Source organism: Uloborus diversus, chromosome 1 (assembly GCF_026930045.1).
Source record: "Uloborus diversus isolate 005 chromosome 1, Udiv.v.3.1, whole genome shotgun sequence".
In the NCBI taxonomy this organism is placed as follows: Eukaryota; Metazoa; Arthropoda; class Arachnida; order Araneae; family Uloboridae; genus Uloborus; species Uloborus diversus.
The window spans coordinates 183,392,684-183,420,251 of NC_072731.1; the positions used below are offsets into that span (position 1 = coordinate 183,392,684).

General features: G+C 34.2%; 1 protein-coding gene across 1 annotated transcript in view; it reads right to left on the reverse strand.

Moving 5' to 3' along the window:
- Positions 1 to 377: 377 nt before the first annotated feature.
- The window catches only part of LOC129217537 (dual specificity tyrosine-phosphorylation-regulated kinase 1B-like), a 36,734-nt gene continuing 9,543 nt past the window's right edge, over positions 378 to 27,568 (reverse strand). Inside the window, exons 4-8 of the mRNA XM_054851858.1 lie at positions 17,227 to 17,513; positions 16,004 to 16,150; positions 12,454 to 12,594; positions 2,579 to 2,945; positions 378 to 1,057 (exon numbers count right to left, since the gene is read on the reverse strand). Coding sequence (XP_054707833.1) covers positions 378 to 1,057; positions 2,579 to 2,945; positions 12,454 to 12,594; positions 16,004 to 16,150; positions 17,227 to 17,513 — 1,622 coding nt within the window. The remainder of the gene's footprint in view (positions 1,058 to 2,578; positions 2,946 to 12,453; positions 12,595 to 16,003; positions 16,151 to 17,226; positions 17,514 to 27,568) is intronic.

Sequence of the window (27,568 nt, forward strand, 5' to 3'; positions counted from 1 at the left end):
CTTTTGCAATGATAGTTCACTTTAAGCAATAAACAGATATAATCTATGAAATTTCCAAGAGCTTGTCAAACAAGAACTTTTTTTTTAAACTTCTGGCATACACTTTAGATAAAAATGCATTACACATCGCGGCAGCATCTTGCTATCGGCCTTTCTGAAAGACGTCTCGCCACAGCTGCAAAGTTTTTGCAGTTGTTTTTTAAAAATATGAACAGGCTTGAAGCAATTTGCTGCTCCCCCTCCCCCCAGAGAAAGAAAGAATGCTGACGACCTCACGATTTGCATACGTTCAATAATTTACAGACACACCAGCCAGCTCCGGTCCGGGGAGATCGCGATCGGAGAAAGTCATGTATTGAACTAAACGGGGTTCGGCGTTAATGAGTTATGAGTGAGCTTGGGTTGGAGTAAGTCTCTGCGGAGCCGTCCGCCTCCTGCGTCTCTTTCTGCGAGGACAGCTGTACCGAAGAAGGCTGAGACGCCGCCGTCGTGCTGGGCGGCACGTGAGTGTTCACATATATGCTGGCTTCGCTGAACGCGGGGTCTATGTACGAAAACTGATGATGACTACCGAGCTGCACGTTCAGTGAGCCCATCGGGGAACAGTCCAGCGCCTGCGGAACGGCGAATATGGACGTGTCCATGGGGGTGAGTTCGGAAGACACGGAAGTCCTAGAAAAAGAGGAAGACGGGTGGCTCCTGGCGTCTCGCTCCGAGCCGTCCACCGCGTCCTTGAAGTGGGATGAGTGAAGGTTCTTTTGATATTCGAAACTATGTACAGGTCCTGAGTTTTCGTCGGACTGCAGGTGGTAGTCGCCGTCGGCCGCCTGCCTCGAGGACACGGCGGTCGAGCTGAAGGCGCCGCAGGCGTAGAACAGGTGGTTCTTGTGTAAGCACCGGTTGCCCGTCGGTAGGAAGCAGGTGCCCACGTGGGGGCTCTCGCAGTCCATGGCCGACGTCCCGGCTACGGGCGCGCTGAACACATTCGTTTGAGTGCAGCTGCTCTGTTGCTGGTGTATAGGATTGATCAGAGAGTGGTCGCTGAAAGCCGGAACATCTGCAAAGAGAGAGGAAACCGATGATAGTGTGTGGGATTGATCAGAGAGCGGTGGCTGAAAGCCGGATCTTCTGCAAAGAGAGAGAGAGAGAGGAAACAAAGGTAATATGGGATTAAACAGAGTGATCCCTGAAAGCGGGAGGCTCTCCCCGAGGGAGAGGAAATGATATGGGATGGATTAGAGAGCGGCGAATGAAAGCCATAACATCTGGGCGTAACCATCGTAGGATTGATCAGAGAGCGACGGCTGAAAGCCAAATCGTCTGCAAAGAGAAAAGAAACAATGGTAGTACGGGATTGATTTGAGAAGGGTCGCTGGAAGTGGGAGAAACTGCAAAGAAAGAAGTAACAATGGTTGCATAGGATTGAGACAAACCATCAACTTTCAAGCTTTTCAGCTCCACCATGATATCAGTCAGAACTAAGCGAATTGTTCTGAATAGTGAAAATAATAAAATCATTACTATAATCTTTTTAATGGTGATGGGTAAATTCTGAACCAAGGGGTCAGAAAAACTAAGTCAACAAATGGTGATTTTTAGGTTATTGCTGTATTGTATGTAGAATGGGGTGGAGTGAAAACAATGAATAAAATAAAAGCTTGCTAATGATGCTGAAGAAAAATTTTGACTTAAAATGGTGTTTTTTTCCTTTTAAAGTTGTTTATGTGTAAAATTAGCAGTTCCATTTACATCTAAAGTAATAACTAAATAGTTTGAAAAAATTCAACCTCAATAGACTTTAAAAAAAAGACAACCAATTAAAACAAAGAACACAGTTGATAGTAGTGAATGCAAAGAAAGGAAAAGCAAGATCTGGCAGAGCATGAGCAATGTGAACGCTTAATGCACATTTGAAAGTCATTTCGCAATTGCCAACCAACTACACATTAAGTATTTATTTATCTAGAGTTTCATTTCAACCATTCTTAGTTTTAAAAGCGAGGTAATTATATTTTATGATTCTATTTTTGCCAGTTTGGTGAAAAATCAGGCTAAATACATAAAATTGAAAGTCATTTCGGCAGCTAAAGATATTTAATTTAGCTGAAATTTTGTATGATAAAAATGATTGGTAAGATGCAACTTGCATGATCTATAGGCATGACATATTTCTATATTTTTTTTCACTCCACCATAGTATATTGTACATCTTCACAAGGAAAAAAAAATCCCAGAGCATTTCTCAGTCTGAGGGGGACCCACTGTGGTATTTCCTAGTCCCCCCCATGTGGGGGTTATGTGAAAACAAAGCATTATCTTGAAATATACATCAAAATTTAATCCCCCTCTACCGGAAATAAATAGTCACACCAAATTTACTAAAGCAACAAGTACCTAAGTAAATCAAGGCTACATAAAATAAGTACCCTGCACTTACATTAGATAACATTGATGGTTTTTCAACTCTAGAAATCAATTAACCAAGTTATAAATCATCTTCAAAACAAGAAAGAAAACCTCAAACTTATGTTTAAAAAATTTGTTAACAAAACAAGGCCATGGGAAAACTCATTCATACCTGTTGATCCAAAACTTGAACAAGATTGAAAATGAGAAAGTTCATCTTTTTTTGATCTTTCACTCAATTTTCTATCCGGATCTTCTTGGGAATCATGATCCGCAGGCTCCAGCATTGGTGGGCTAAGAATAGTGTTATGGAGAGTGTTCGTGCTTCCGTCAGCTGTTCGCTTAAAGAAGCTATGTTGCAGAGCATGATAAGGAGTAATTCGTGTTTTTGGGTCATAGTCCAACATCCTCAATATCAGATCCTTAAACTTCAGGTAATCAGACACACTGTGTCCAGGCTCTCCTTGCCGCCGACCACCAGGACCACCAGATTCCACTCCAAGAATATCATGAAGCTTTCTGGACCCTGGTGCTCGATACTGAAAAATAAAGTAGTAACTTAACTATTGATCAAAATCCATAGCAGTCAACTCTCGATAACTCGAAGTCTCAAGGGACAAGCTAAAATCTTTGAGCTATTGGTAGTTTGAGCAATGGGAAGGTCCCAAAGTCTGCTCAATAGTAAGGGATGGGTTGAAATTTTTGAGATAAAAGTATTTGAGCTACAAGGCTTCTCACTATCATGAGTTGACTGTATGTATTTTAAAAATTTAAAAGCTTTTAGATTTATTTAGGAGAGCTAAAGACTTTGCACATACACAAACATAGAGGTATTTTTAACACCTCAAAAATTAGGTTAAGCATATTTTCCCACATCACATTTTAAATAAAAATGTAGCAAAATGGAAAAAGAGAATAAAAGCAATTGGAATTTTTCAATTATTACACTTACATGCTTTGTTATTTTTCGAAATAAAAAGTATCAAACAATCTAAACTTTAAGAATCAAAATAGCACACAACTTTTCTTTCCTCACTGCGTTCCATTTCATTTCTTACGAAATTGATCAGTTACGATCTTTACTGTTTTTGTATTTTTCAATCGTCCAAAATAAATTTCATGTCTTTAAAAATGTCCAAGAGTACTTTCAAGCCTTGAAAAAATCCTTTGCAATATCTTGCAAGCATGTGTGGACATGCGTAGGGGGAAAAAATGTTATCACACAACAAAACGGACAAAAGTAAGAAGGGAAATACAGTTGCACCTCGTTTTTCTTGCTTCCATCGTTTCAGAACATAACAAAAAATCCTTCTTCCCTAAATCTTTATATATAAATCATGTTTCCTCATAAATAAAAGTTTTTTGTTGTATGGTTTGCATTAGTGAACCGTTCATTCTTTTTACGCACTGATGAAGGTGTTTGCATTTGATAGCCCCGAAACAGCTGTTTGCTGAGTTTTTAACTCTTTTTTAAATGTATTTGTTTGTAACTTTATACAAGTTGTGTCCTTTTTCTTATTCCACAGTACAAAGTTTTCAACTTTTTTTTTTTTTTTTACAATACTTCTTCATAGTTAGAGTGTAGAAAACTTGCTTAACACATTTTAAATACATTTTTAACATTATCAGGGCTCTAAAGACATGAAATATTGCACTATTGTCAACATTACATTAATATTACCCAAAATTCAAGCAATAAGTATAACATTAAAAGCATCATATTATTGTGTAAAATACACACACTTCTTCCACACTAACACTAATCTATAAAAATAATGTATTTGTTTTATGTGGAAATGAAAGGAAGTATCTTGTTCACCTCTGCATTCTTTCTCTAGCGAAGGTTAGAGTTTACAATTTGAAAAGTAAATACTTAAACACTATTTATAAATGCATTTATCCTCTAATACTAATACAGTACTTGAAATTCCCCAATATGTGTTAAATGGTTGAAAGCAGATAGCATTTTTTGACTCTTCAGCGTTTTTTAGCGCAACTGGCAATAATATAAAAAAGCATACATAAAACATAGAATCTATATCAAATCCACAGAGAAAGAAAAAAATAAATAAATAAAAATAAATAAAATAAATGAATCAACATATTTAAAATTAATACCCAATTTAATTCACGTTTAAATAGAAATATAATAAAAAATATTAAATTTATAAATTCAGCAAAAACAAGCCTCAACTATGAGTCAACTATGAGTTAATATCAAGTGCAGCAGCCATCTTGGATTAATGAGCTTGCACAGGCTCTCTGCTAAAAATTCAGGCAAAGCACTCAGTAAAACATAGTTAATAAGACCATAAGGAATGTATTAGATTTTTTAAAAAATAATTTTATCATAAACATTTGCCCACAAAAGGTATGTTTGATTAAGTATGCCCCTGGACTACCAAAGTTTGAGTGTTTGATACCAGTAGCTCCTTCATTGGATGATTCTCAGGAAAAAAGTAATAATTTGTCAATTTACTTTGTTGTTATGAACGGAATTGAATGTTCTTGATAAGAAAGAAATCTGACTCCATAATCAGACGTGGCTCCAAGGGAGGGGCAGGGGGGGCAATTGCCCCCTCGTCGGAAGCGTCTTGCCCCCCCGTCGGGGAAAATTTAGTATTTCGTCGGGGAATCTGTTTGCTTTGGCGTTTATTGTAAATGATGTAATTTTCTCATATATGAACTCGAAAAAAAAAAATTAGTAGAAAAAAGTAGAAGTATCTTATATATTTGTATATATATATATATATATATATATATATATATATATATATATATATATATATATATATATATATATATATATATATTTATAAAAGGAAGCAAAAAATCAATCCCCTTTGAGGCAAGGTTAGCCCGAGTCCGTATAACGTCGTCCAGATGGTGACAAAATATAGCTATTGCTTCGGGGGAAATGTTGTGTTTTGATCCTTGAAATTTCTGTTTGTCGATGCAGGGTGTGGATGAGCTGGTTTTGACCTCAGGGTGTCCACTTAGACTAAAAGAGTACCATCCCCGTCCCTGAAGAATGTAGTGGTGATTACCGGTCAGACCTAAGGCGTCGTCATCGGGTTACGAGACAAATACGTACCGAATGACAATAGCCAGGACGAGACGAGAGGGGGGGGGAGGGGGTTGTCATCGGAGAAAAAACATGCTTCGGAGATTTTTGCTTTCCTATTACATTCGCTAAACAGCTCTAGCTCTTCATCGGCATGTCAAGTGCGCAGACGCAGACCGCACTCATTGATGCGATTTAAAGTACTTTATAATCACTCAGAAGAGAAGTTACAAGTAAGTTATTACTATAGTTATATTTACAACTTTTCTGATTATTTTTGATTATTCTGCAACAAAACATATCGATGAGTAAACGGTCCTTTTACCTCATACAAGGAAGTGTACTAAAGTATGTAGATTTAATGTTTTAATTTTTTAGTGCAATGATGTCTTGTCGGCAAATGCTAAATGCAAGAAAAAAATTCTTTGGACTAATATAATAAAAGCAAATAAATGTTTAACATTTTAAATACATTTTTCTGAAAAACTGATATTGATCTTGTTTGTAGGCTGCATAATAGTTTTGTTGGGAATGGAGAATGATTTACTAAACATTCGGGCTTGGCACAACTAAACAATCATTGGATTATTAAACGTCGGGTTGATAATGCATCGGGTTTGGGTTCTTTTTGAGAAAAATGTTTGGGGGAGGGGGAGGGGCGAACCTTTTGGAAAAGGCAAAATTAAATAAATAAATAAGTCATATGTTAAAAGCAATTGAAAACATACATTTTGCTTCCAAATTTATTTTTTTTTCAGATGTTATTTTGTAGTCGAAACACATGTTTCTAACTTAAAGTAGAAGCTGCGCTTAGTCCAGAGCGCTGTAATCATTTGATCGGACCAAGTCCAATTCAAAAGTCAACATTGCTCCTTCGAGATCGATCAAACCAACTTACAGACTGATACCAGACTCAATCTTGCTTAAGTTTTCTTTTCTTCTTCTTCTTTTTTTTTTTTTTTTTTTTTTGCAAGCTATATTTTTTTTTTAATATGCTTTTTTTCAAGTACTAAAATAGTGTAAAAAAGCAGTGTTGCGCAGTCGGAGTCGGACAGATTTTCGAGACAAGGAGTCTGAGTCGGCATTTGTAGGTTAAAAATTCCAAGAGTCGGAGTCATTTTCCCTCAATGCCTGTAACACTGCCAGTGATTGCGGGGTCGGAGTGAGAGTTGGAGTCGAACTGATTTTAAGGTAAAGGAGTCGGAGTTGAATTGTTTGTCAGTGAATTAGAGGGGTGATTAAAAACTAATTGTATCGAAAGCCAATGTGAGCACGAAGCAATGCGTTGTCTTTTCGCTTCCCGCGCTGTTTCTCTCTGTCGACTGCTGTCATTGGTTTTTCGAATCAAAAACAATTTTTACTGTGTATTATCTTAATTTTTGAAAGAGTTTATAACTTAAAAAAAGTTTTGTTTGCCTATTTCTGTCCTGATATTTTTGTAGTTCCAACTACATCTTATAAGGCTTCAAAATGCGGAATTTTATATCTATTTTTCAAAATTTCCTCCGGGGAAGAAATCCCCGGACCCCCTACAATTGGGAATATTTTGTACTCCACTTAAAGCGGAGTCATGTGTGACTTTCTTGATAACATTTCCCCTCTTAAGGTCAATCCAACACAGGACATCAGTGAAAACACATTAAAACACGATCATCAAAAATTAAAGTATTGCTGTATGTATCAGATGAAAGAGACAGACATAGTAAAGGAGAGAAAAAATCATAAAAAAATGCCTCTCTTACACCACCGAGAGAAACGTTGTTAAAACTGCAAAAGGGGCCCCATACCTAAAATAACTTAGGGCCCCGTTAAGTCTAAATCCGGCCCTGAGTTGGAGTCGGCCATTTTCCCTCCGACTCCGTAGATCTGCAAAAATGGTCTATGTAGATAAATTTTGGGGTAAGACTTTGAATTTACATTTTCCCCTCTTAGTCTGGGAAGTGAATTAAAACTTAAAATTTGAAATTATGACCTATTTCAACTGGCATGTTCAATAAAAAGTTTGAAACTAATGGTTATGCATTTTCTAATTATGAATGCTTCAAAAACTTTGAAAAATAAACAAGTTAGGTATATAGTTAATTTTAAAAAAAAGAAAAACCTTACACAAAAGAAACTAGTGCAACTAATGTTAATCACTTTGATACTTAATAAGTTTGTTTATGGCGTAATATCGTCGGCACTATGTTGAACTACCGAATGTGAAAATTGGCTCTTTTCAGGAGAGCCGAAACAATATTTTTGTCCACCAGACGCTTTAGTTATTTTCAATGTTTTGATTTTTATAAATAACATTAAGTGTAAATCTTATAGTTTGAAGTACAGTAAACTCTCGATTATCCACGAGCGGATTATCAGCGAAAGTCTCGGAAAAAAAAATAGTTGAAAAATTTTGTTCTTCAAAAACGCGGATCTGAAATCAATTCGTCCCTGATTTTTTTTCCCTTTCCCACAACAAGTGCTCCTTCTCAAAAAACGTGAAAGTCGGTATGCACGTGCCTCAAGGGAAAGCGTTCAGCTGATTTCGGTAAAACACATGTGTTTACTGAAGACCCCTTAGTTTATCCCCCAAGGAGCGTACGACATTATCCTTACCATCTGTTCCGATTGAGAAAGGTTAGGAAAACGCCTACAAGTCTTCTGGGAATTCTCTGACAGGGGTGGTCTTTTTTGTTGTGGTCACTGTTTTCACTTCTGGGCTGTTGAATGTTTTAGGTTGACGGAAAGTTCCTACTCATGATTTAAATTTTAGTTTATTTTAGTTCTGTAGAGCTTGAAATACAAATATTTTTTAATGTTGCCGCATCTCTTTTAAACGTTTCACGTTTTATTTGCAATACAATCATTCGCAAGCAAAAGATAATTTCTGTCTTCTTTACCTCTGGTTTTAAACCTTTTTCGCATTATCCGCGACTTTCGTTATCCGCGGTACTTGGGCCACTAATTCCGCGGATAATGGGGAGTGTACAGTAGTAATAGCCCTTTTTGAGTACTACGGCAAACCATTGAATTTGAAAAACGAGATTCGCGATTTTTTACCTTCGTTTGTACCGAGTTTAGCATAGTGCCGATCATATTATCAAGTTTCATTTTTTTTTTTTTTTGGATTACACAAAACACACACACACACACATTACTTTTGTTTAGTACATTTCAAAAACTTAGAACCAACGGAGAGGAGTTGAAGTCGGACTGATTTTGAGGTAAAGAAGTCGGAGTCAGGAGTCGAAGGTTTAAAAATTCAACAATCGGAGTCGATCATTTTCCCTTAAAATCTGCAACCATGCCAGTTCTTGCGGAATCAGAGTCGAAGGCTCTTTCCCGAAGTCGGAGTCGGTCATTTTTCTTCCGACTCCGTAGTCTTGCTTAGAACTGCTGGTGTGACAATTCATTTCAATAATTTAAATCTCGCTCACTACATTTTAACTTTTATTTTCTATTTCAAACATGCTTAGGCGGCCCACACATTTTCCTCCAAATAGCTGTGATTTGTACGATGATATTTAAAAATCTAGGAATGAAATATGTTTGCGGCCCCGTATGAAACTATCATAATTATTTATCTGATTAGCCCGGTTGCCCGCCGGCTCCATCCACCACCAGCTAGGCCTAATCGATGTAGACCTTTTATTACCATACAAATTAATTAAAAATCGTAAAAATTTGCACCTTTTCCAATTTTTTTAGCGCAAAATTTTTACCCATTTCCAGTTTCTATTTGTTATCAAATAAAATACTTGTAATGGGTTTTAGCAAAATAGGCTCTTCAAAAGATTTTCAATTTTTTCTCTTGATTCTGCTTTTGCGCTAGCAAAACTTAGTAGTTGTAATCGTTTTCCCTTTTCCATGCTTTCCCAAGTTATCCCGGAAAAATAACATAATGAAAGAAAATATAAATAAATTTAATTTTATACATGTTCTGACTCGCGAGGTTCATCTTAATATAAAGCTAGGTATCGGGCTCAAGTTTCTTTTGAATTTTTTAACTTAATATTAGTTGCTCTTCTTTTGTTTGCTTAAGATGTGGGTTTCTCCTCAATAAATATTTTCAGCTAGTTGATGAGCTGATGAGCACCGCTATAACCTTTAGCCCTGGAGTTCCCCTCCGTAAATTTGTGTGTTTATAAGGTTTGATTACGGAAGGGGGGGGGGGAACCCTCAGTATCTTAATTGGTCACTAACCCCATCACCCTAACGTTGCCAAACATGACCTAAAATTGTGTTTTCGATACTTTAATTTTAAAACTTTTTTGGGGGTGCACCTCGACTCTCACTCCCTATAAAATACCATTACAGATCGACTAAAAGTTCGTTTATTCGACTTCAATTTCTTAAAATTCTTTGGGGGTGAGCACCCAAATCCTTCTCTCCATGAAATTACCGAAGATCATCTAAAATTGCGTTTTCAGAGCTACAATTTCGAAAAATTTCCGGGGGAGAACCCCCGGACCCCCCTAATTTCTACAAGCACAACTAAATTCCTGTTGTTAAGTTTCTTTCTCTGCATAAAATTCTGTTGAGCACACATTTATAATGATTATACATCATAGTCAGACTTTTCGTCAATTCCTGATTCTCAGACAGTTCTAGTTTATTGATCTCGCGATGACCCTGCTCACAAAAGCCTAGTTTCATGTTTTTTCATTTTAAATTTGATTTTTTTCCCTACATATTTCATTTTATCTATTTTAAATTTTTTATTTTTTGCCTTTAATTTTTATAGGGAATTCGTGTTCTCAGAAGCAAAGAATGATTAGTTTCTTTATCACTTGAATTGGAGGGGGCAGAGCCTGATTACCGCAGGGGCAAGTGGGGGCATAGGCCCTTCCTCTTAGATTTCAGGGGGGGGGGCTAAAATCCCCTTAATTTATCATGTTAATTAAAAATAAATAATGATTTCACTCAGAATCTAGAGTACAATGATATCATTGATAGTTTTGCAAATGCCAAAACAAGGAAAAAATCTATTTGTTGTTAAAAATTCGCCTTAAATGTGTGATCTCTTTGCAAATCAGAAAACCACTCCAAATTCGGTCTGTATTTACTATTAAAAGTTATATGATAGATCATTTTGGTATTTACAGTTTACTGCAAAGTTTAACCACATTTATATAGTTATCGTATACTACTATATCTCTTCTACTTTTTAAATGTATATATTACATTGTGACATGAGGTACCATAAAATTTAGTACGGTTGTGTAAAAACGCAAGTATCGAAATATTTTATTGCTTCAACATATAAAAAAAAACTGAAATGGGGGGGGGTGGGAGGCACAAAATGAATTTCCTGAAATAGAAATGCGCCCCATGTCCAATGTCAGGATGATCAGGCTCTGGGGGGGGGGGAATCTTGCAAAGTAAAATTTGGCTATGCCCCCCTGTCGGCCAAGTTTGCCACCCTGTCGGGGATTTCCTAGCGCCACCACTGTCCATAATTATCAAAAAGACTTTTATTTACAAGAAGTTGATCATGAGAAGGATCAAAGTGCAGGCCATAAGTATGAAATATGTTGCTTCGGTAATTTCCCTCATTTGCATCATTTATTGCATTCTGTAATTCCCTGGGGAGAAGTAGGGAAAACACACCTGACTCATAGGCCGCCGTGTGTTCTCTCCGCTCAACCCAGAAGTGACATAAGCGACAATGAGCCTGGTTCGCCACACACACACACACACACAAAAAAAAAACAACCAGTAGAACATGAGATACAGGACTTTTATGGATTGTGAATAGTGATTGTCAAGGATAGCTTAAATTTATGCAATTAGTAATCCTTAATAACATATTTTTAAAAAAATAAATGATCATAAATTACCGAAAGAGGTACAAAATTGTATTTTAGTTAAGAGAAGTCTGGTGGGTAAGTTTTTGTCTCAGTTTATCCCATGGTCTTATAAATGAAGTTGAAACCTGATTTGAAGGATGAAAAAATTGAACTTTCTGAGAAAAGTTCTCTAAACCTAAGGAATTTCAAAGGCCATACAAAACTGAAAATTATTGCTTTTCAAAATTGTGAGTAAATACAATGATTGATCTGTTTGAGTAAAATCAAAGACTTTGGAGACTGGAGGGAATCACCAAAAGAAAGGGTGGTTTGAAACCAATTCATATTTCATTTGCACTGTTTTACAATAAAAAACCAAATATTTTGGGAAAGGCGTCACCCTGTGTTCCCCCTTTCCTCAACAACAGCAGCGGGAATCACAGAATATTTCAAAAATCAAAGATAAAAATAATTTAAACAAACTTTACATAAAACACTCCAACAATTTTAAACTCCATTCAATTACTGTATTGTTACGAGTTCGGCTTTATTTCAGTTCCTTATGGCAAAATATAAGTTCTTTAAAAGCAGCAGTTAATTCATTTACAACATTTACAAAGAAGTAGGTACAGTTGCTAAAACATCCATCCAATCTCATTAAACATAGAATACATAATAGTAAGTAGGTATATACTTCCAAATTTAATAAAACTCCAAGGATAACAAAATCATAGCATTAAAGTCATCAGAGGAGTATAGAATATGGCATCAGAACTAAAACAACAAGCTTTATCACAGCGGGTCAGCTTGCAACTAACTTTGAAAATCAAAATAAGCCCGATTTATGCCTTTGAATGAGAAATACCAGTAACTTCTGTAAAGATCAACAATGATCTATCCTGTTCAAAAAGTACTCAAGCTTGGCGACATTCAGTAAATTCGCCAAAATTTGGCACTATGAATAAGTAGCCAAAAACGACACCAACTTGGTGCTCTATTCTATTTCTGCCCCAGCCCATAGACTTCCATTAAATGTACGCAAAGCAAGCAGAGCTTCAAAAAGTGACACAATTTTGAATGAAAACAAATGGCATCAATGCCAAATTTGGTAAGATAACAATGAAATAATCACATATAAACATAAAATTAACAACTTTTCTAAAACTTGGACAGTATATTGTTCATAATACTGAGAACTAGAAAATTAAAACTTACTTTCTTTCCATCTTTCAATTTTTTCATCACATAGGTGCCATTAACTAGTTTTTCAAAAAACTTCCTAGACTTATGGCCTTGATCAAGTATTGGTTTTGGTGGCATGGAAATAACTTCAATAATTTTGTTCATCTGATCCACCTACAAATAAGAAGGTACGCATGAATAGCTAATTCAAAGGAATGTTCATGATCTTACATCATTTTCGAGCAATTAATGATAAATCAAACAAAATTTTTTGATACAGTTGAGCAATAAGTAAGTCAAAGAACAAGAATAAAGCAGGCAAAAATTTTTAAACCTTCACTCCAAATTACTGAATTAGTGAGGAGTACGCAAAACCAACTTTTGAAAAAGTGTGTACTACTGAAAAGGGCTCAAATTTAATTTTGAAAATAAAAATTCAGGCCTTTTGCAAGGAAGGGGTAGATTTCGACTACTTTTAAAGTTGGACATGTTACTTTCTAACATGTCTTTCTTTTCTTTTCAATTTTAAATAAAGCTAGTTTCCCAATGATTTACATTAAATAGTTTTTACAATTAAATGAAAGTCTAAAAGAAAATGAGCAAACATATTTTTAACCACCAATTTGTAAATCAGATCACTTAAAAACATATTGACTGTCAATTATACAAAATTAAAAACTAATATTATGAAACAACCCTCATAAGACCGATCATTTTATACGGTAGTGAGACATGGGCAATTAATAAAACAGAGGAAAACAGACTTCTCATTTTTGAAAGAAAGATCCTTCGGGCAATTTTTGGAGCAGTAAAAGAAAATGATGTTTGGAGAAGTTTATATAACTTTAAAGTATACCGTAAATACAGACAACACCCAACATCTTAAGAGTAATTAAAGCCAATAAAATCAGATGGCTGGGGCACGTATTTAGGCATGCAGATCTGGATCCGATTAAAAAGCTAAACTTTTTCGAAGATTGAGGGTACAAGGAGAAGACCAGCAACAAGGTGGCTGAATAGTGTTGAGAAGGACCTTAAAATTTTAGGAGTGAACAGGTGGAGAAACCTGGCAACATGTCATACCGCCTGGAGGAAGCAGACGGAGAAAAGCCTTGGCCTGCACCAGGCTGTTGTGCTGATGAAGAAAGAATATTATGAAACAAAATATTATTAGAGTTTGGACTACATAGAAATGCAGATGCACATGTGCAACTAAGTATTTTTACTTCTTTTGACATTAATGCATTTAACTGCATAAAAATAGCAAATTTTCAAATTAACTGCACATTACTCTGTTTTTCAGAGTGTTTTTTTTGTTTCACAAAAGAAAGATTACAAAAAAATAAAAAGTTCTTCATAAAGCTAGGTTTGTGCAAAAAAATAAAAATATTTTTCAAGCAGTATTCAAGGACATTTCAAGGATAAAATGAATTTTTTCAAGAGCTAGTTAGGACTTTTGGAAAGCATAAACTTTTCAACAATAATAAAACACAAAATGTTGATTTGGTCCCAGTTTCAGCTTTGACAAAACTGTACAAAACCTACAAAAGCTCTAAAATCAATCTTTAATAGCGTGGACTGTAAAGATCAGATTGACTACCACTGACCTAAAACAACAATTAAAAAAACTAATACTTTAAAATTAAAGACTATTATACAATAAGAAATTTAAAAAAAATCAGAAGCAATTTCAAAATTCATTTCAAAGTTTTGCTGTGACTGAAATTAGGAAACATATGATGAGATAGGTTCACAATGCCTGTATGCTTTATACAAACCAAGACTTCAGATGTGCTTGTAAGTTTGCATATAATATATCATTTTTAGTCACATGTGATTCAAGAGTGCAAGCATTTGAACCTGCAGATTTGGCAATAACAGTGCTGAGTGTTGTGGTCAATTATTTAATAATTTAAATCAAATTAACAAAATAAATAAATAAATTGTTTAAAAAAAGGTGGTATATGGTAAAAATAGCTTTCAACTTTTAAAATAATTAAAAACTCAACAAGATGTAAAAAGATTGAGATCTTAAACACTGCATGCAACTTTGATGAAGTTGGCAAGGCTACAAAAGATAAAATTTTTATTCAACGAACTATTAATAGTGAAAATTTAGTTAAGTCAAGTCTATGTAGCAAGAATCTTGTTTTCTCATGGTTACTTCTTTATCAATTCAATGTCAAGTTTCTTCTTTCTTTTGAGCATTACTTTGTAGCAGCAATTGTTATCTTTTCTTCTCTTAAAACAATACTTTTGTACCATAGGTGCCTATATTGTGGGGAGAGGGGGGAGGGCAATTGGGGGCTCAACCCCCCCATAGAAATTAGAACTTTTTTTGCTTTTAGTACTTTTTTCTTTGCAAAAATGTAAAAAACATTTCTTCTGCAGTGATTAATGAATTAGTTATTACAAATGTGAAATTTTAATAACTTTAAATGGAATTGAAATCGGTTTCAATGGAGAAAATATTCTGCTAAACCATGAGGAGATATCTGAGCAAAGTTTTGCATATAGGCTCCCATGTTTTGTACCATGCAATACTTATTTTTCCTTCACTACATTTGACCTTTCACAAATAATTACTGACATTTTTTGAAGTTGAAAAATATAAAACAGTAGTTTGAGTAAACGAAAGTTAGTAAGAAACGAAAGTAGTAAAAAATTAAAAAAAAAAATTAATAATTGCTAGATAAAGAAGAACTGCTGTGATTAAATTTGTGGACTTACCCATCAAAATGTTATTACAGTACTCACATGTTTCAAGCAGATCTAGATAGTATAGACAAACAGCGTAACACTGTTCCCAGAAAATTTTCACAGTTTGCAGACACTTTTGATATTTTCGAATAAGTTGTTTTTAATCAAATTATTTTGGCAAGAGACAAATGTTGGTTGTTAATTTTAGACACATCCAGTTAATGATCCTGAAAAGCTAGTGCAAATATAATTGAAAAACCCTGCTGGTAGTTCAGTAGTACTGTAACTTGTTCTTAACTTCTCATTTTCGTAGTTTGCAGCAATATAGAACTTAGGAAGAGCACAACAATATTTTGAAAATTTTTTTGAAGAAATTATTTGAGTTTTAGACAGTTTTAAATTTTATCTAGGCCTGGCTTCAAGTGGTACTGACTTCAAATCAAGCAACTTATTCAGCTACTTTCTGCTGATAAAGGAATTTTTCATATTCCTTTGGCAATGGAGTTTGTTTAGTAATTGCAAAGAAATAATTTCAGTAATTAATAAATAAAAAGTTAAAATATATTTCAAAAAAAAAAAAATCTGAATTAGGATTGGATAAATCTAATGAAGATATTTATGAATCAATTTATGGGGACATTTAAAAGAGTTTTATACATTGAGTTTTCCTCATGTTGGCAAGTATGAAGAGTAGGACAAAATATAGTCTTGAAAAATAAACAAATAAAAAATTAAGATCCTATGGTTTTCAAGCTGTACCTTTTAACATATTAACATTTTTGGCAATGTGTAATTTTACAAAACCAAACCAAAAATCATTTATGCAAGTTTATAAGTCTGTACATTAAAACTGTCAATGATCATACAAGTAGATGAACCATACCTCATTAGCTCCACTAAAAAGAGGTTCACCAGTATGCATCTCAACTAAAATACAGCCCAAGCTCCAAATATCAATAGCCATATCATAAGGAATGCCTAATAGAACTTCAGGTGACCTATAAAACCTGCTTTGAATGTATTGATAAATCTGGAAAAGAAGGTGAAAATTAAAATGATTATCAAGTAAATCATATTAAAAAGCAAATCCACAAAATAAATTAATATTTATAGTTTATAGAGTTGGAGTTGAGTGCTAACTAATCCTTAAAAATTGAAGTTGATAGCATAAATAGTAGTCAAAGAAAAAAAAAGGAAAATTGCTTTTTAACCCCAGGACTACACGATTTATATTTTAAAGGTTAAAAAAAAAAAAAAAAAAAAAAAAAAAAAAATCATTGTGCTATATGCAAAATGTAAAAATGATAGATTTTAAATAGGAGAAAAAATCAGCATATAAAAAACAGATTTCTTATATACTTAAATGCTGTTTGTTAAAAGAGAAGGCATGCATAACAAACTTAACCATTTCCCTTATCAGATAACAGGAAAAGTTTGTTGTATTTGTTTTTTGTTGCTAACTGTGACAAAATGCACCTCAGATCAATTTCACGTCCAGCTATACTGGATATTTTGACTTTATCTAAGCTGATGCTAAAAATTTGGATTCAGAGGCAGGTGGATGAAAAAAAAAAAAAAAAAAAAAAAAAAAAAAAAAAAAAAAAAAAAAAAAAAACCAGCAACATTGAAAATAAAGACATGTGAGAACAGTATTGAATCAAATTCAGTTAGTTTTGTGTTTTTACTTAATTTTTTTGACACATTTAAAGCCTCCCTGGAAGTTCTTCTATACCTCACAGGTGCACGGAACCTCAGGTTGAGAACCCCACAACTATGTTATTCTGACAATATTATTTAAACATTTTAAACAGTATTATTTAAATATTTTAAACTTGATAATACCTTTAAACTGTTTATTTATGAAGGTTGAAATATGTTTTTTTCTTCTTTTTTTTCGGCACAAAGAAAAAGAGGTTCATACAGTGAAGGACTTTTGGCACGAAACAGAGAGGACCAAAATATCTTCTCATGTTAAAAGATTTGTATTAAATTGCACGGTATACTGCTCGGACCACTGTATCATTTCATTAAAACCATTTTTCAGTTAAAACGTTTTTGTGTCAAATGTATTTCACTGTATATGTTTACTGAAAAAAGGGTACTTACTCTTTGTCCAAGTTGACAAGAACTTCCAAAGTCAACTACTTTGATTGCACTTCTTTTGGGGTTGCAGAGGAGAATATTTTCTGGCTTTAAATCACAATGTATAATTTTGAGATTGGGATGAGAGAGGAACAATAGTGCTGTGCACATTTGCTGAGCAAATTTTCTAGTCAGGTTGAGAGACACACCACGAAAGTTTGTATTTCGTAACAGGTCATATAAATTATATGAAAGGAGTTCAAAAACTAAACACAAATGGTTTTTCCACATGAAATGCCTTTTTAATTTAACTGTAAGAAGAAAAAACAGTTTGTTACTTAAGTAGTACATTCAACTTAGTAATGAATAAACTGCACAAAATGTAAAAAAAAAAGTACCGCAACAGAATCAAAGCGTATTTTCTTCTTCTATTAATTTAATTCAATGTAAACCATCAGCAGTTTAACACATTACATTTCTTTTCAAAATCTCACAAAATATTAATACAGCTTTCACTATTTTACAAACACTGTTCAGGGTTGTCCTATATTGTCCACCCTGAAAAAAACCACTAGAGAAAAACCTGAAAAAAACCGTCCCAGACAAAATGTCATTTTGTCCACTTCATCAGTAAACTAAAAGTTTTGAGTCGAGAATTTGAAGTTTGAAAATAACAAATAATTATATAGATTTTTTTACCTATTCAACTAATATTTTAATATAAAAAAAACATACATAAATATGTAGGGTCTGGTGGGGTAAAGTGGTTAATAGGGTAAAGTGGTCATACATCAAAAAAATGGCTGTATAACTTGGAAATAAATGCTCGAATAAGTATAAAATTTTTATTTTAGAGAAGGGAAGTTAGAAACTACATTTTGAATACAAAATTTTACAACTGCCAATATTTTATTTAGTAAAAAAAAATATTTTGTGTGCATATGAAAAACTTAAAAATCTAAACAGTTCTTTTAAATTCTCAAGGAAATTTTGTTTAAGTGAATTTCGAACAAACTGACGGCACAGGAAGCTTCCTACATGTCTCAAGAACGCTTACTCTTTAGCAGCTATCTGTATTTATTTTACATAATATTTTAGAGCAATTCAAGTAAGATGGGGTAAAGTGGTCATATAATTAGGCTTTACGTAAATCGTTGCTCTACTGTCACTCAATCTTAACGTACAAAGCAGATGTTAATTAAATATTCATTTCACTAAACATGGATTGTTTTTACAGTAAATGGTATGAAATTAACGTTTAATTTACGAACATATGCGTGTGATGCTACTATATCTGTACGTAAACACGTATAATAGTATATAGATGCATATGGCCGAATAAATACTTTGCTTTACGTAAATACTTATATGAGCGCATCGACATGTGTATATACTTGTATACTATATATTTGTATACAAAAGTATATTCGGGCATCGAGAAGCATAAATGTAACTACATGCATACATGAGTATGTATGTGGGTATACATGTCGGCCCGAGTATATACTCGTATATGCGTGTGTACACGAGTATGAACTTGTAAACACGAGTGTAAACACGGGCTTTTACCTGTATATAAAACGATTATACACCGGTATTTAGAGTTACAAGTATTCTAAAAAAATGCATTGACATAATTGTACCAATAAATACGTACATGGGTGTCTACAAGAATATTTCTATATAGGTATATATTCGTCTATACATGTATATACTCGCTTATATTTACAATTATTTTCTTTGCGCGTCTGTCTGTTTGTGCGTCTCTAAACCTATTTTCTCCGCACTGGCAATGTCTTCCATGTCAATGCTAGTACCATTGGATGCAGGACGTCCAGATTAAGCCATTCCGCTCTGTTTCACCCCTCTAAACCTTAAGGGGACGGATATCCGGGTGAAGAAACTTTAAATTAATAATTGTCAAACGCAGTCGGTTGCGAGTCACCGCAGGGGACGAACGGGGTTGGCAGAGCTGCCTACTCTATAGCATTAATTTCTGAGCGCTTCTGTCTGTGGCTGTAACCCAATCTCCTCCGGACTGGCAACGTCTACCAGGTCAATGCTGGTTCTGTTGGATGTAGGAGGTTCAGGGGAAGCCATTTCGCCCTGTCTCACCCCTCTTATACTTAAGTAACCGGAGATAAGGGGCCGGTCATTAAATCATCAAAAACATTAAAGGCATTAATTGTCACCCGCCGCTAGTGGGGAACGGGGTTGTCGAGCAGAGCGAGCAGGGGGTGGAGCCTCCTGAAATGTGTAACGCGTAAATACTTGGACACATACCTATATACTCGAGTATACAAGCGCATAAAAGCACCTGCAGGCACGTAGCTAGAACTTTGTTAAGGGGGGGGTCCAAGGTTGCACGAACTTCAAAAGAGGAGGTATACTACAGCAAAATTAGTAGTTGATAATTACACAAGACTAAGATAAATCCAATTAAAACTGATCATTAAAATATGATAATTAACTAAAATTAATTAAATAATTCAAATTAATAGAGTCATTAGTTAAAATTAGTTAACAAAAAGTTTATGTTAAGTGGTAAATTAATTATTGTCAGTTTGTAAATTAACATTAAACTGAAAGTTATCACATACAAAGTTTCCAAATATTGGTAAACCTCTATCCTCCTGAAAACTGTGATATATTTTCTATTAATAAAAAGGGCACAATAAAAGAAAAACGGAAAGCGAAAACTGATCTAGAAATTACTTGGAAAATGCATGCGATAATTTAATAAAATATTAAAGCTTTGTAATATATTTCATTTGTACTTATGCCATTTTATTTGAAAACTAGAAAGTCACCCGTCAAATTGCTTCAACTCTTCTTCATTTGAACGAAGCAATTGCCTGTTTGGTGATATTTTGATAGTTGAAATTTTAACTCTAACACCAGTGGATTAACCCTAAACTCCAGTAGATAGCGTTCATTGTTTTCATTTCTTCATTCCTCTGATATGACTCAGTCTTACCAGTAAAACTGTTCAAGTTACCGGATCGAGTTCAGCCTTGTCACAATAAAGCCTTTCCTTGCATGTTAAGCATTACCAAAACATATTATCGAATTACATATCATGCCGTGGTGCGAATTCATTGTTGAAACAAGCGGGTTACTAGATCATCGGCATTATTTATATGAGGATAAATAAATCTATATCTATAGAGTCGAATGTATAACTATGCGAGTGTTACATAACGTAACTCTGTCCGATTTGAACAACATTTCAGGCAAAATCCCACAACTCTCTCAACGAAAATATTAACAAGGTTTCATTTAAAAAGCTTGAATTAGTTTTTATTTATTTGCATTTATAATATTCTTTTGATAACACAAAGTTGAATGATGTTTCCAATCTTATCCGTTTTCTAATTATCATTCCTAATTATCAATTAAAAGCTTGAACAAACTATTAACTTTGAGGGACGGAGGCTTCCTTTGTTGCAACCATTTTTTATATATATATTTTTTCTCTCTTCAACCAACTGACACAGTGATTTCAGTTAGCTGAAAAAAAAAGAGGAGCAAGAAATAAATGGTGTTCTCAAGTGAAGTCGCTATTCCTCAAAGGGTGAAAGCTGTTCGAAAAAATTTTAAATATCGGAAAAGGCGTATTTTATCATTATTTTTTTCTTTCTAACGGGGCTGTGTTAGAGGCTTTAGCCTTTTGCGGAACAAGTGCGAACCAACGATATGGCATCCAGTCATTCATATGCCACCATTAAGGCGCGGATGTGAATGTCACAGGAAAATTTGATGCCCAGTTTCCACCAGGTAGAGACACCTGAGCTCTCTTCGATGCAAAACTGCAAAAGGAATTTAATTTTGTCAAGAGTATTCACAGTCAAAACGACCTAAGGGATCTTTTACATGCCGATTAATGGAATGTATACCTAATGAATTAAATTAAGCATCTGTGTAATTTTATTTTAACAACATGTTGTTAATTTTAATAACAATACATATCATATTTTACGACATAGGTAATGATTTTTTTTCTTCAATACAATGTTAGCAAAACACTCTATTACAAGAAATAGTAATTATCTTTAGCTTGAAGAAAATAAGTGTTTAAAAAAAAAGGCAATGTATAAAAGAAAAGCTCAAAAACATTTACCTCGTATTCACCTTTTTTGTTTCTTTGCTTGTAACGCAGTAAATAGCGGTAATTTTCACCTAGTAATTTATAGTTAAATGCACATGCCTGTTTTTTGTTACGTTTAATGCTACCCAGGGCCGATCCTAGGGTGTCGGCCGCAAGTGTGCAAAGACCTAATGTGCCGCCCCTGAAGAACAATTTGCATGTTTTGACTAACACTTAACGCCCATATAAATCTTTCTTCAAATTTCTGTATCAAGTTCTAATTATTATAAAAAAAAAAAAAAAAAAAAAAAAAAAAAAACAGAAGGATGAATTTATGTAAAAAGTTAGAAACTCCTTAGGTACAATTTATATCTATGAAGAAAGTAATAGGTTCCGAAATTTACTAGTCTTAAAAACGCATTTTATAGTCTGTCTTTGTTGACATCAGAGGAGGGGGGGGGGATGAAATTGGTGTATGAAAAATAGCTGTTATTAATCTTTGGTTGTGTTTGGTTGCAAGGACAAAAGAGTCGGGAACATTCAAGGTCCATGGTGAAATTTTCAACATTGACATCAAAAATTGCAATTTTAGGACATTTTTCGAGATTTGAGGGGAAAGTAATGCTGCATGGAGATCTTTCCTGAAATTCTTTCAAAATTGATGTCAAATTGCAGCTATTTTTTGTGATCTTAGTTGAGGAAGGATTGGCGGTCTTCCCGAAAATTTTCTGAAACAGAAGTTTTAAACACGCAATTTCGGGCTATCTTTGTTGAAATTGCTGGAGGGAGGAAGATTCGGTCGTCTCCTATCGAAAGTTTTCGAAACTGAAGTTTAAAACTCGAATTTAGGCTGTCTTTGGTGACGTTAGGGTGTCTGGCATCTTTCCTCCGGTAATTTATCGGCACTACTGTTTCAAAAACACATTTTTGGCTATATCTGTGCACGATAGGGGAAACGGGAAAATATTTCGAAGTGAAATATTTGTCGGAATTAAAATCAATTTTTGGCTATTTTTGTGAAGGAAGGATTTGGAGCTCTAAAAAGCGCAATTTTGTGCTATCTTTAGTGACGTTTAGGAAAACGGGAAGCTTCAGCGGATCTTTCTGAATATTTTTCGATATTAATATCTGAAAAATACAACTAAAGACTTTTCTCTACCTCACCTCGGCGATTGATGAGGGATGCCGGATGCCCTAGGGCCGTGAAAATTTACATAAGTCATCCGGAATTTTTTAGAAATGGAAGTCCCAAAATCATATTTTAGGCATTGTTTGATAACGATGGGACAAAGAGCGGGCGAGGGTTCAGTGTGCCCTGAAGAATTGTTTTTTGAAACTGAAGTCAATTTCAGGCTAGTGTAGGCAGGAAGGGTTTGGTGGTTAAACGGAACCGTCTAAAAACGAAATTTTGAGCTATAGTGATTACGTTGGAAAAAAAGGGGGATCCGGGGTATTTCGCTCAAGTTCTTCGAAACTGATGTTTGATAAACGCAATTTTAGTTTGTTTTTGAATACGTTAAGTGAGAGTGGGTGGGATTGGGGGCCTCTCTAGAGACGCTAATTCAGACTGTCTTTGGTAGTAATGTTAGGTAGGGAATGGATTTCAGGACCCTCTACAGCAAAAATTTTAAAAAAGAAATTCGAAAAATGCTATTGAGCAATTTTTGATGACGTTAGAGAAGTCTGCCTCCAGAAAAGACATTTTGGAGCCATCATTTTTAGGCTATGTTTGATTACATTAAGGAAGAAAGGGTGAATGAGAGACTAAATTGTATCCTTAAAATAGGTGGCTGAAGTCCTAAAAACACAGTTTGAAGCCTTCTTTAGTCTCATCAAGGCATCCTTTTGATCTTCGTTTTGGAGCCACACTTAAAATTTGTAACCCGGGGCAAAGGCCCTGGCAACCTACCTGATCTGAAACCGGGCAGTTCATTCGTGATTTTAATTAGAAAAAAATTGCTGTAAAGGGGGAAAATCAAAAATTTTAGTTCGTTGATTATATATGTTTGATTCTCAGGGGAGTTGCAATTTTCCATTGTCTCTACAGTCTCCACGCATCCATGACTGCTGAACACAGAATTTGTTGTTTGAAATACTTGCGAGAGTACCCTATCAGCATAGTTTTTTATTTACACAAAATATGTCTTCATTGTTTAGGGTCAATAAAAACTTGGGAGGGTGGGTGAAGCATTACCAGCCTTTAGAAGGCACCATTTCATGCTTCGGGGGGGGGGGGGGGGGGGGGGATTTTCGTCATTGCCCCTCCCCTGTATCCATGCCTGATTGCCAGTTCTGTCACAAATTTTGCAACCAAATGAAGCATGTGTGTAAATAGTTGATATTAATGGATAATGGAGCAACACAATGTGCTCTAACATTCCATTTTTCTTAATACGCTATGCTGTTGGAAAATTAGCACTTACTTTGATAATTGAACATTTGAAATTCAGCATATTTATTCGACTTATTATGTTATCTTGTGAGAAATTCTTGAGGAATTTTGCTTGATTAAAAGAACTATAAAGATGCGGCCTACGGCCGCCCCTTGCATTGGCCGCCCTTGTGCGGTGCACACTCTGCACACCTGCTAGGATCGGCCCTGATGCTACCTTCACAATTTACTAAAGATGGATGCATAGATGCTAATTAAATAACTCCTTAGTACAAAGCCAGTGAATAACAATCAGAAAATGTGTTCCAATGATGCAAATACAAATATGTTTTATGGAACAACATCGAATAAGATTTTTTTTTCGCCAATTAAAAACTGTTTTTCTTTTTGGATCATAGAATCACAATTCAGTAAGATTTAAAAGTAATAATTTCTAATAAATTACTTATCACATGCGTTAATATGGCCGAACTTGTAATTTCATAAACTGATCACAGTAAAATATTCAAGTAATTTTCAATTTAATTTTTCTATAAAATTTTTATACCGTAAAAAGTTTGTTACATCAAGTTTTATTTATTCATTTATTTTATTTATTTTACCATCAAACACGAATTTTTTTTTTTTTTTTTTGGCATTTAATATGTTCCATGATCATGCTTAAATATTGGGGGGGGAAGGGGGACATCAGTAAAAAATCTACGAAATTTGTTACTCAGAAAAGAGAGAGATGTTAAAAGTAATCTAAAAGTTCAAATAAAATTTTTATCAAAATATAAAATGAATCTGAAATGTACCATGCCAAAAATATAGAGTTAAAATGAAAAAAAAAAAATCAATAATTATTTTTCTCATCCTCAAAAACACGAAATGTGTAGAATTTCTTTTTTCGCTGCTGGCTTAGAATCTAAAATTAGTTTTTGAATGGAAAAACACATTAACACGTAAAATTGCTCGTATTATCAAGAAAACTTTAAAAGGGAGCACTACGACTTACCTAGTTTGGGTAAACTTAATTTTCTTTTGCATACAATTTTGTTCAAGATATGTTTCCTATAAGTATGACGTAGATAAAAACTGCGTGTTAAAACAGAAAAGAATCGGAATTCAATTACTGATTCACCAGGAACGCACCTCACTCTGGCTGTCTTTCGTACAACATGCGTCTACGAAATCTACGAAAATCCAAAAAGAAAAGAGCAAGAAATAAAGAAAACCACGCTAATAAGACTGTGGGATACGGCGGAAGTGGCAATAAATGCTTGTTTTTACTTTGCCAATGGCAATTTGATGGACCAAGGAGAGGGGCTGAATTTCAAGGTCACAGGACCCAGCTGGTTTGAAAGTCGAAAGGGACATTTCCCCGTTTCGGACGGAGTAGGTGACACAGGAAAAAGCAGACGAAAATTGGGAACCTGCAGTTGTTGCACGAGGTTCTCGTGTTCTGAATTGACTCAAAAGCTGAGAAAATTGCCGATTACTGGGAAAATTTAAGGGGAGAGAATGCTGCGTTTTATAAAATCATTATCTTTCAGAAAAATTTTGTTGATGCGAGATGCAACAACTGAGAAAAAAGGAGAGGGGTCTTTCGGGAAGGGGGGGGTCCGGACCCCATGGACCCACCCCTTGGCTACGTCCTTGGCACCTGATATATCCATGAATATATAATCGTGAATACATACACTAGTTGACACCTACATACAAGCATTTGATGACGCGCATATACTAGTGATACACCTAATTTACGTATATACAACTATATGTACTTATATACGTCCATACTGGTGTATACAAGTACATATACGCATTAGACATATAAACGTATATTCATGCATACTCGTGTATGCCCGTATATGTACGTATGCACACTTATATGTACGTGTATATTCGTATATGTACGTGTATACTCGTATATATTCATGTACATACGTATATTCTCGAGAGATATACATTCATGCACATGATGTTCGTCTATACAGGTATATCTACGTCTATACGCGTAAATACTCGTTTATACTCTACCAAACACATTTCCACATGACACAAATATACTCGTGAAGACTCGTGTACGCACGTATATGCTCGGGTATACACGTATATACTCGACTAGACATGTACATAACTCGCATCTAATGCATAGATGCATATACTCATGTATATACTTGTATACTCATGTATGCACGTATGTACTCGTGTATACATGCATATACTCGTGTTTATAAGTGTAATCATTATAAATAACCAAAATATATAAATAATATGGTTATTCATACTGGTTTTGCATCTTTTTTTAAGTATGACCACTTTCCCCCACACCATGGGGCAAAGTGGTCATAAATACATAGGGAAAAGAAAGTGGTACAAAAGTACTTAAATAAATATTTTTCTTTCTAAAATTCAATGTATTGTGTTCTTCCTTAACGTAATGTAAAATACCAACAAAAAAAATTGAAATGTTTAAGGAATTTCTTTTATCCACTATTTGTTATCCACTTAAGTTAAAATACCTTGATTTTATGACCACTTTACCCCACCAGACCCTATATAAACACTGGATTGTAAAGTATTTTAAAGTGAAAATAAAAAATAAAATCAATTGAAGTTTATGTAAGAGTGTTAATAAATCAAATGAGTGTTAAAATAAATTATAATGCATGTAATAGCATTTATAAAACAAGCACATCAGCTGTAAATTTTAAGATGTTTATCTGTGATATGAAGGTTTATTGCCCATAAGAGGTGCATTCATAAAATTAAAAAGTATAAATAAACAGTTTTTAAAAATTGGAGTTTCAAAACATTAAAAATCATATTTAAAAAAAAGAAAGAAAAACTACTTGATATTAATAAAAGAAATGTTGGCATGAAGTGAAATCTGTGCAATACAAATGTAACGATCATAACAGGCTCTGATTAGGCTGTTCCCCTAGTCAATTTATTAGTCCCCAATGAAGATTAATGTCCCTTTTAAAGCTTCCGGTACACTGTTCTGAGTACTCACAACCCGACTAAAGTAGTAATTTTTCTTAATTTGTATGACATTAACATATCCATAAAATATGCTCAGTACATAAATATTTTACTATAGGGTGACATCAATAAAAACTTGAAAAATATAACCAGGGGTCTGTCCAGGATTTTTCACAGGGTCCGTTTTTTGCGAAAAATCAAATAATTTTGTGAAAAATGAATTAATTTTGTGAAAAATCAAAAAAAATTTTTTTTTTTGTTAAAACGAAATTTTAGAATTTATAGACGGCACAAACTGCATCAAATAAACTTAAAGTTGAGTGTTTTCCTCTTCTACGTCGAGAAAATCATTCTGGATTTTTTTTTCTGATATTTGGTGGGGGGGGGGGGATCGCTCTTTCAAGTATCAATATTTATCTACCATTCTACATTATGTTAAATTATACTAGATATATTTCTGTACAGTACTTAAAATTATTGTAACAAAAATATAAATAAATAAAATAAAATTCAGAATAGGGTTCAGCATTCAACTTTTTGACCCAAGACACTCTTAAAAAGCACAGAATTTCGTTTAAAACTTATAAATTCCATGATTTTAACAAAAATAAAAAGATATTTCAATTGTTTACCTCTTAACAAAGCGTAATAATCATTAAAAATTCGAAAAATCGGATTCCCATAGCGGATGCAAAGAGATCGCAATTATCAAAGTGAAGGCATCAAAAGTATAAAAACGGCTTGTAAAAGAAATATTTTCGATAAAATTATTTTAAAATTGCATTTTAGAGTCCTATGATAAACATATCATTAATATCTGTGGACACAGTTGACCCAAAAAATAAAATAAACCGTCTATTTAGCATTTTAATTTTTGACTCATAACAGAAAATGGAATTTGCCTTGTGTTAGCATCG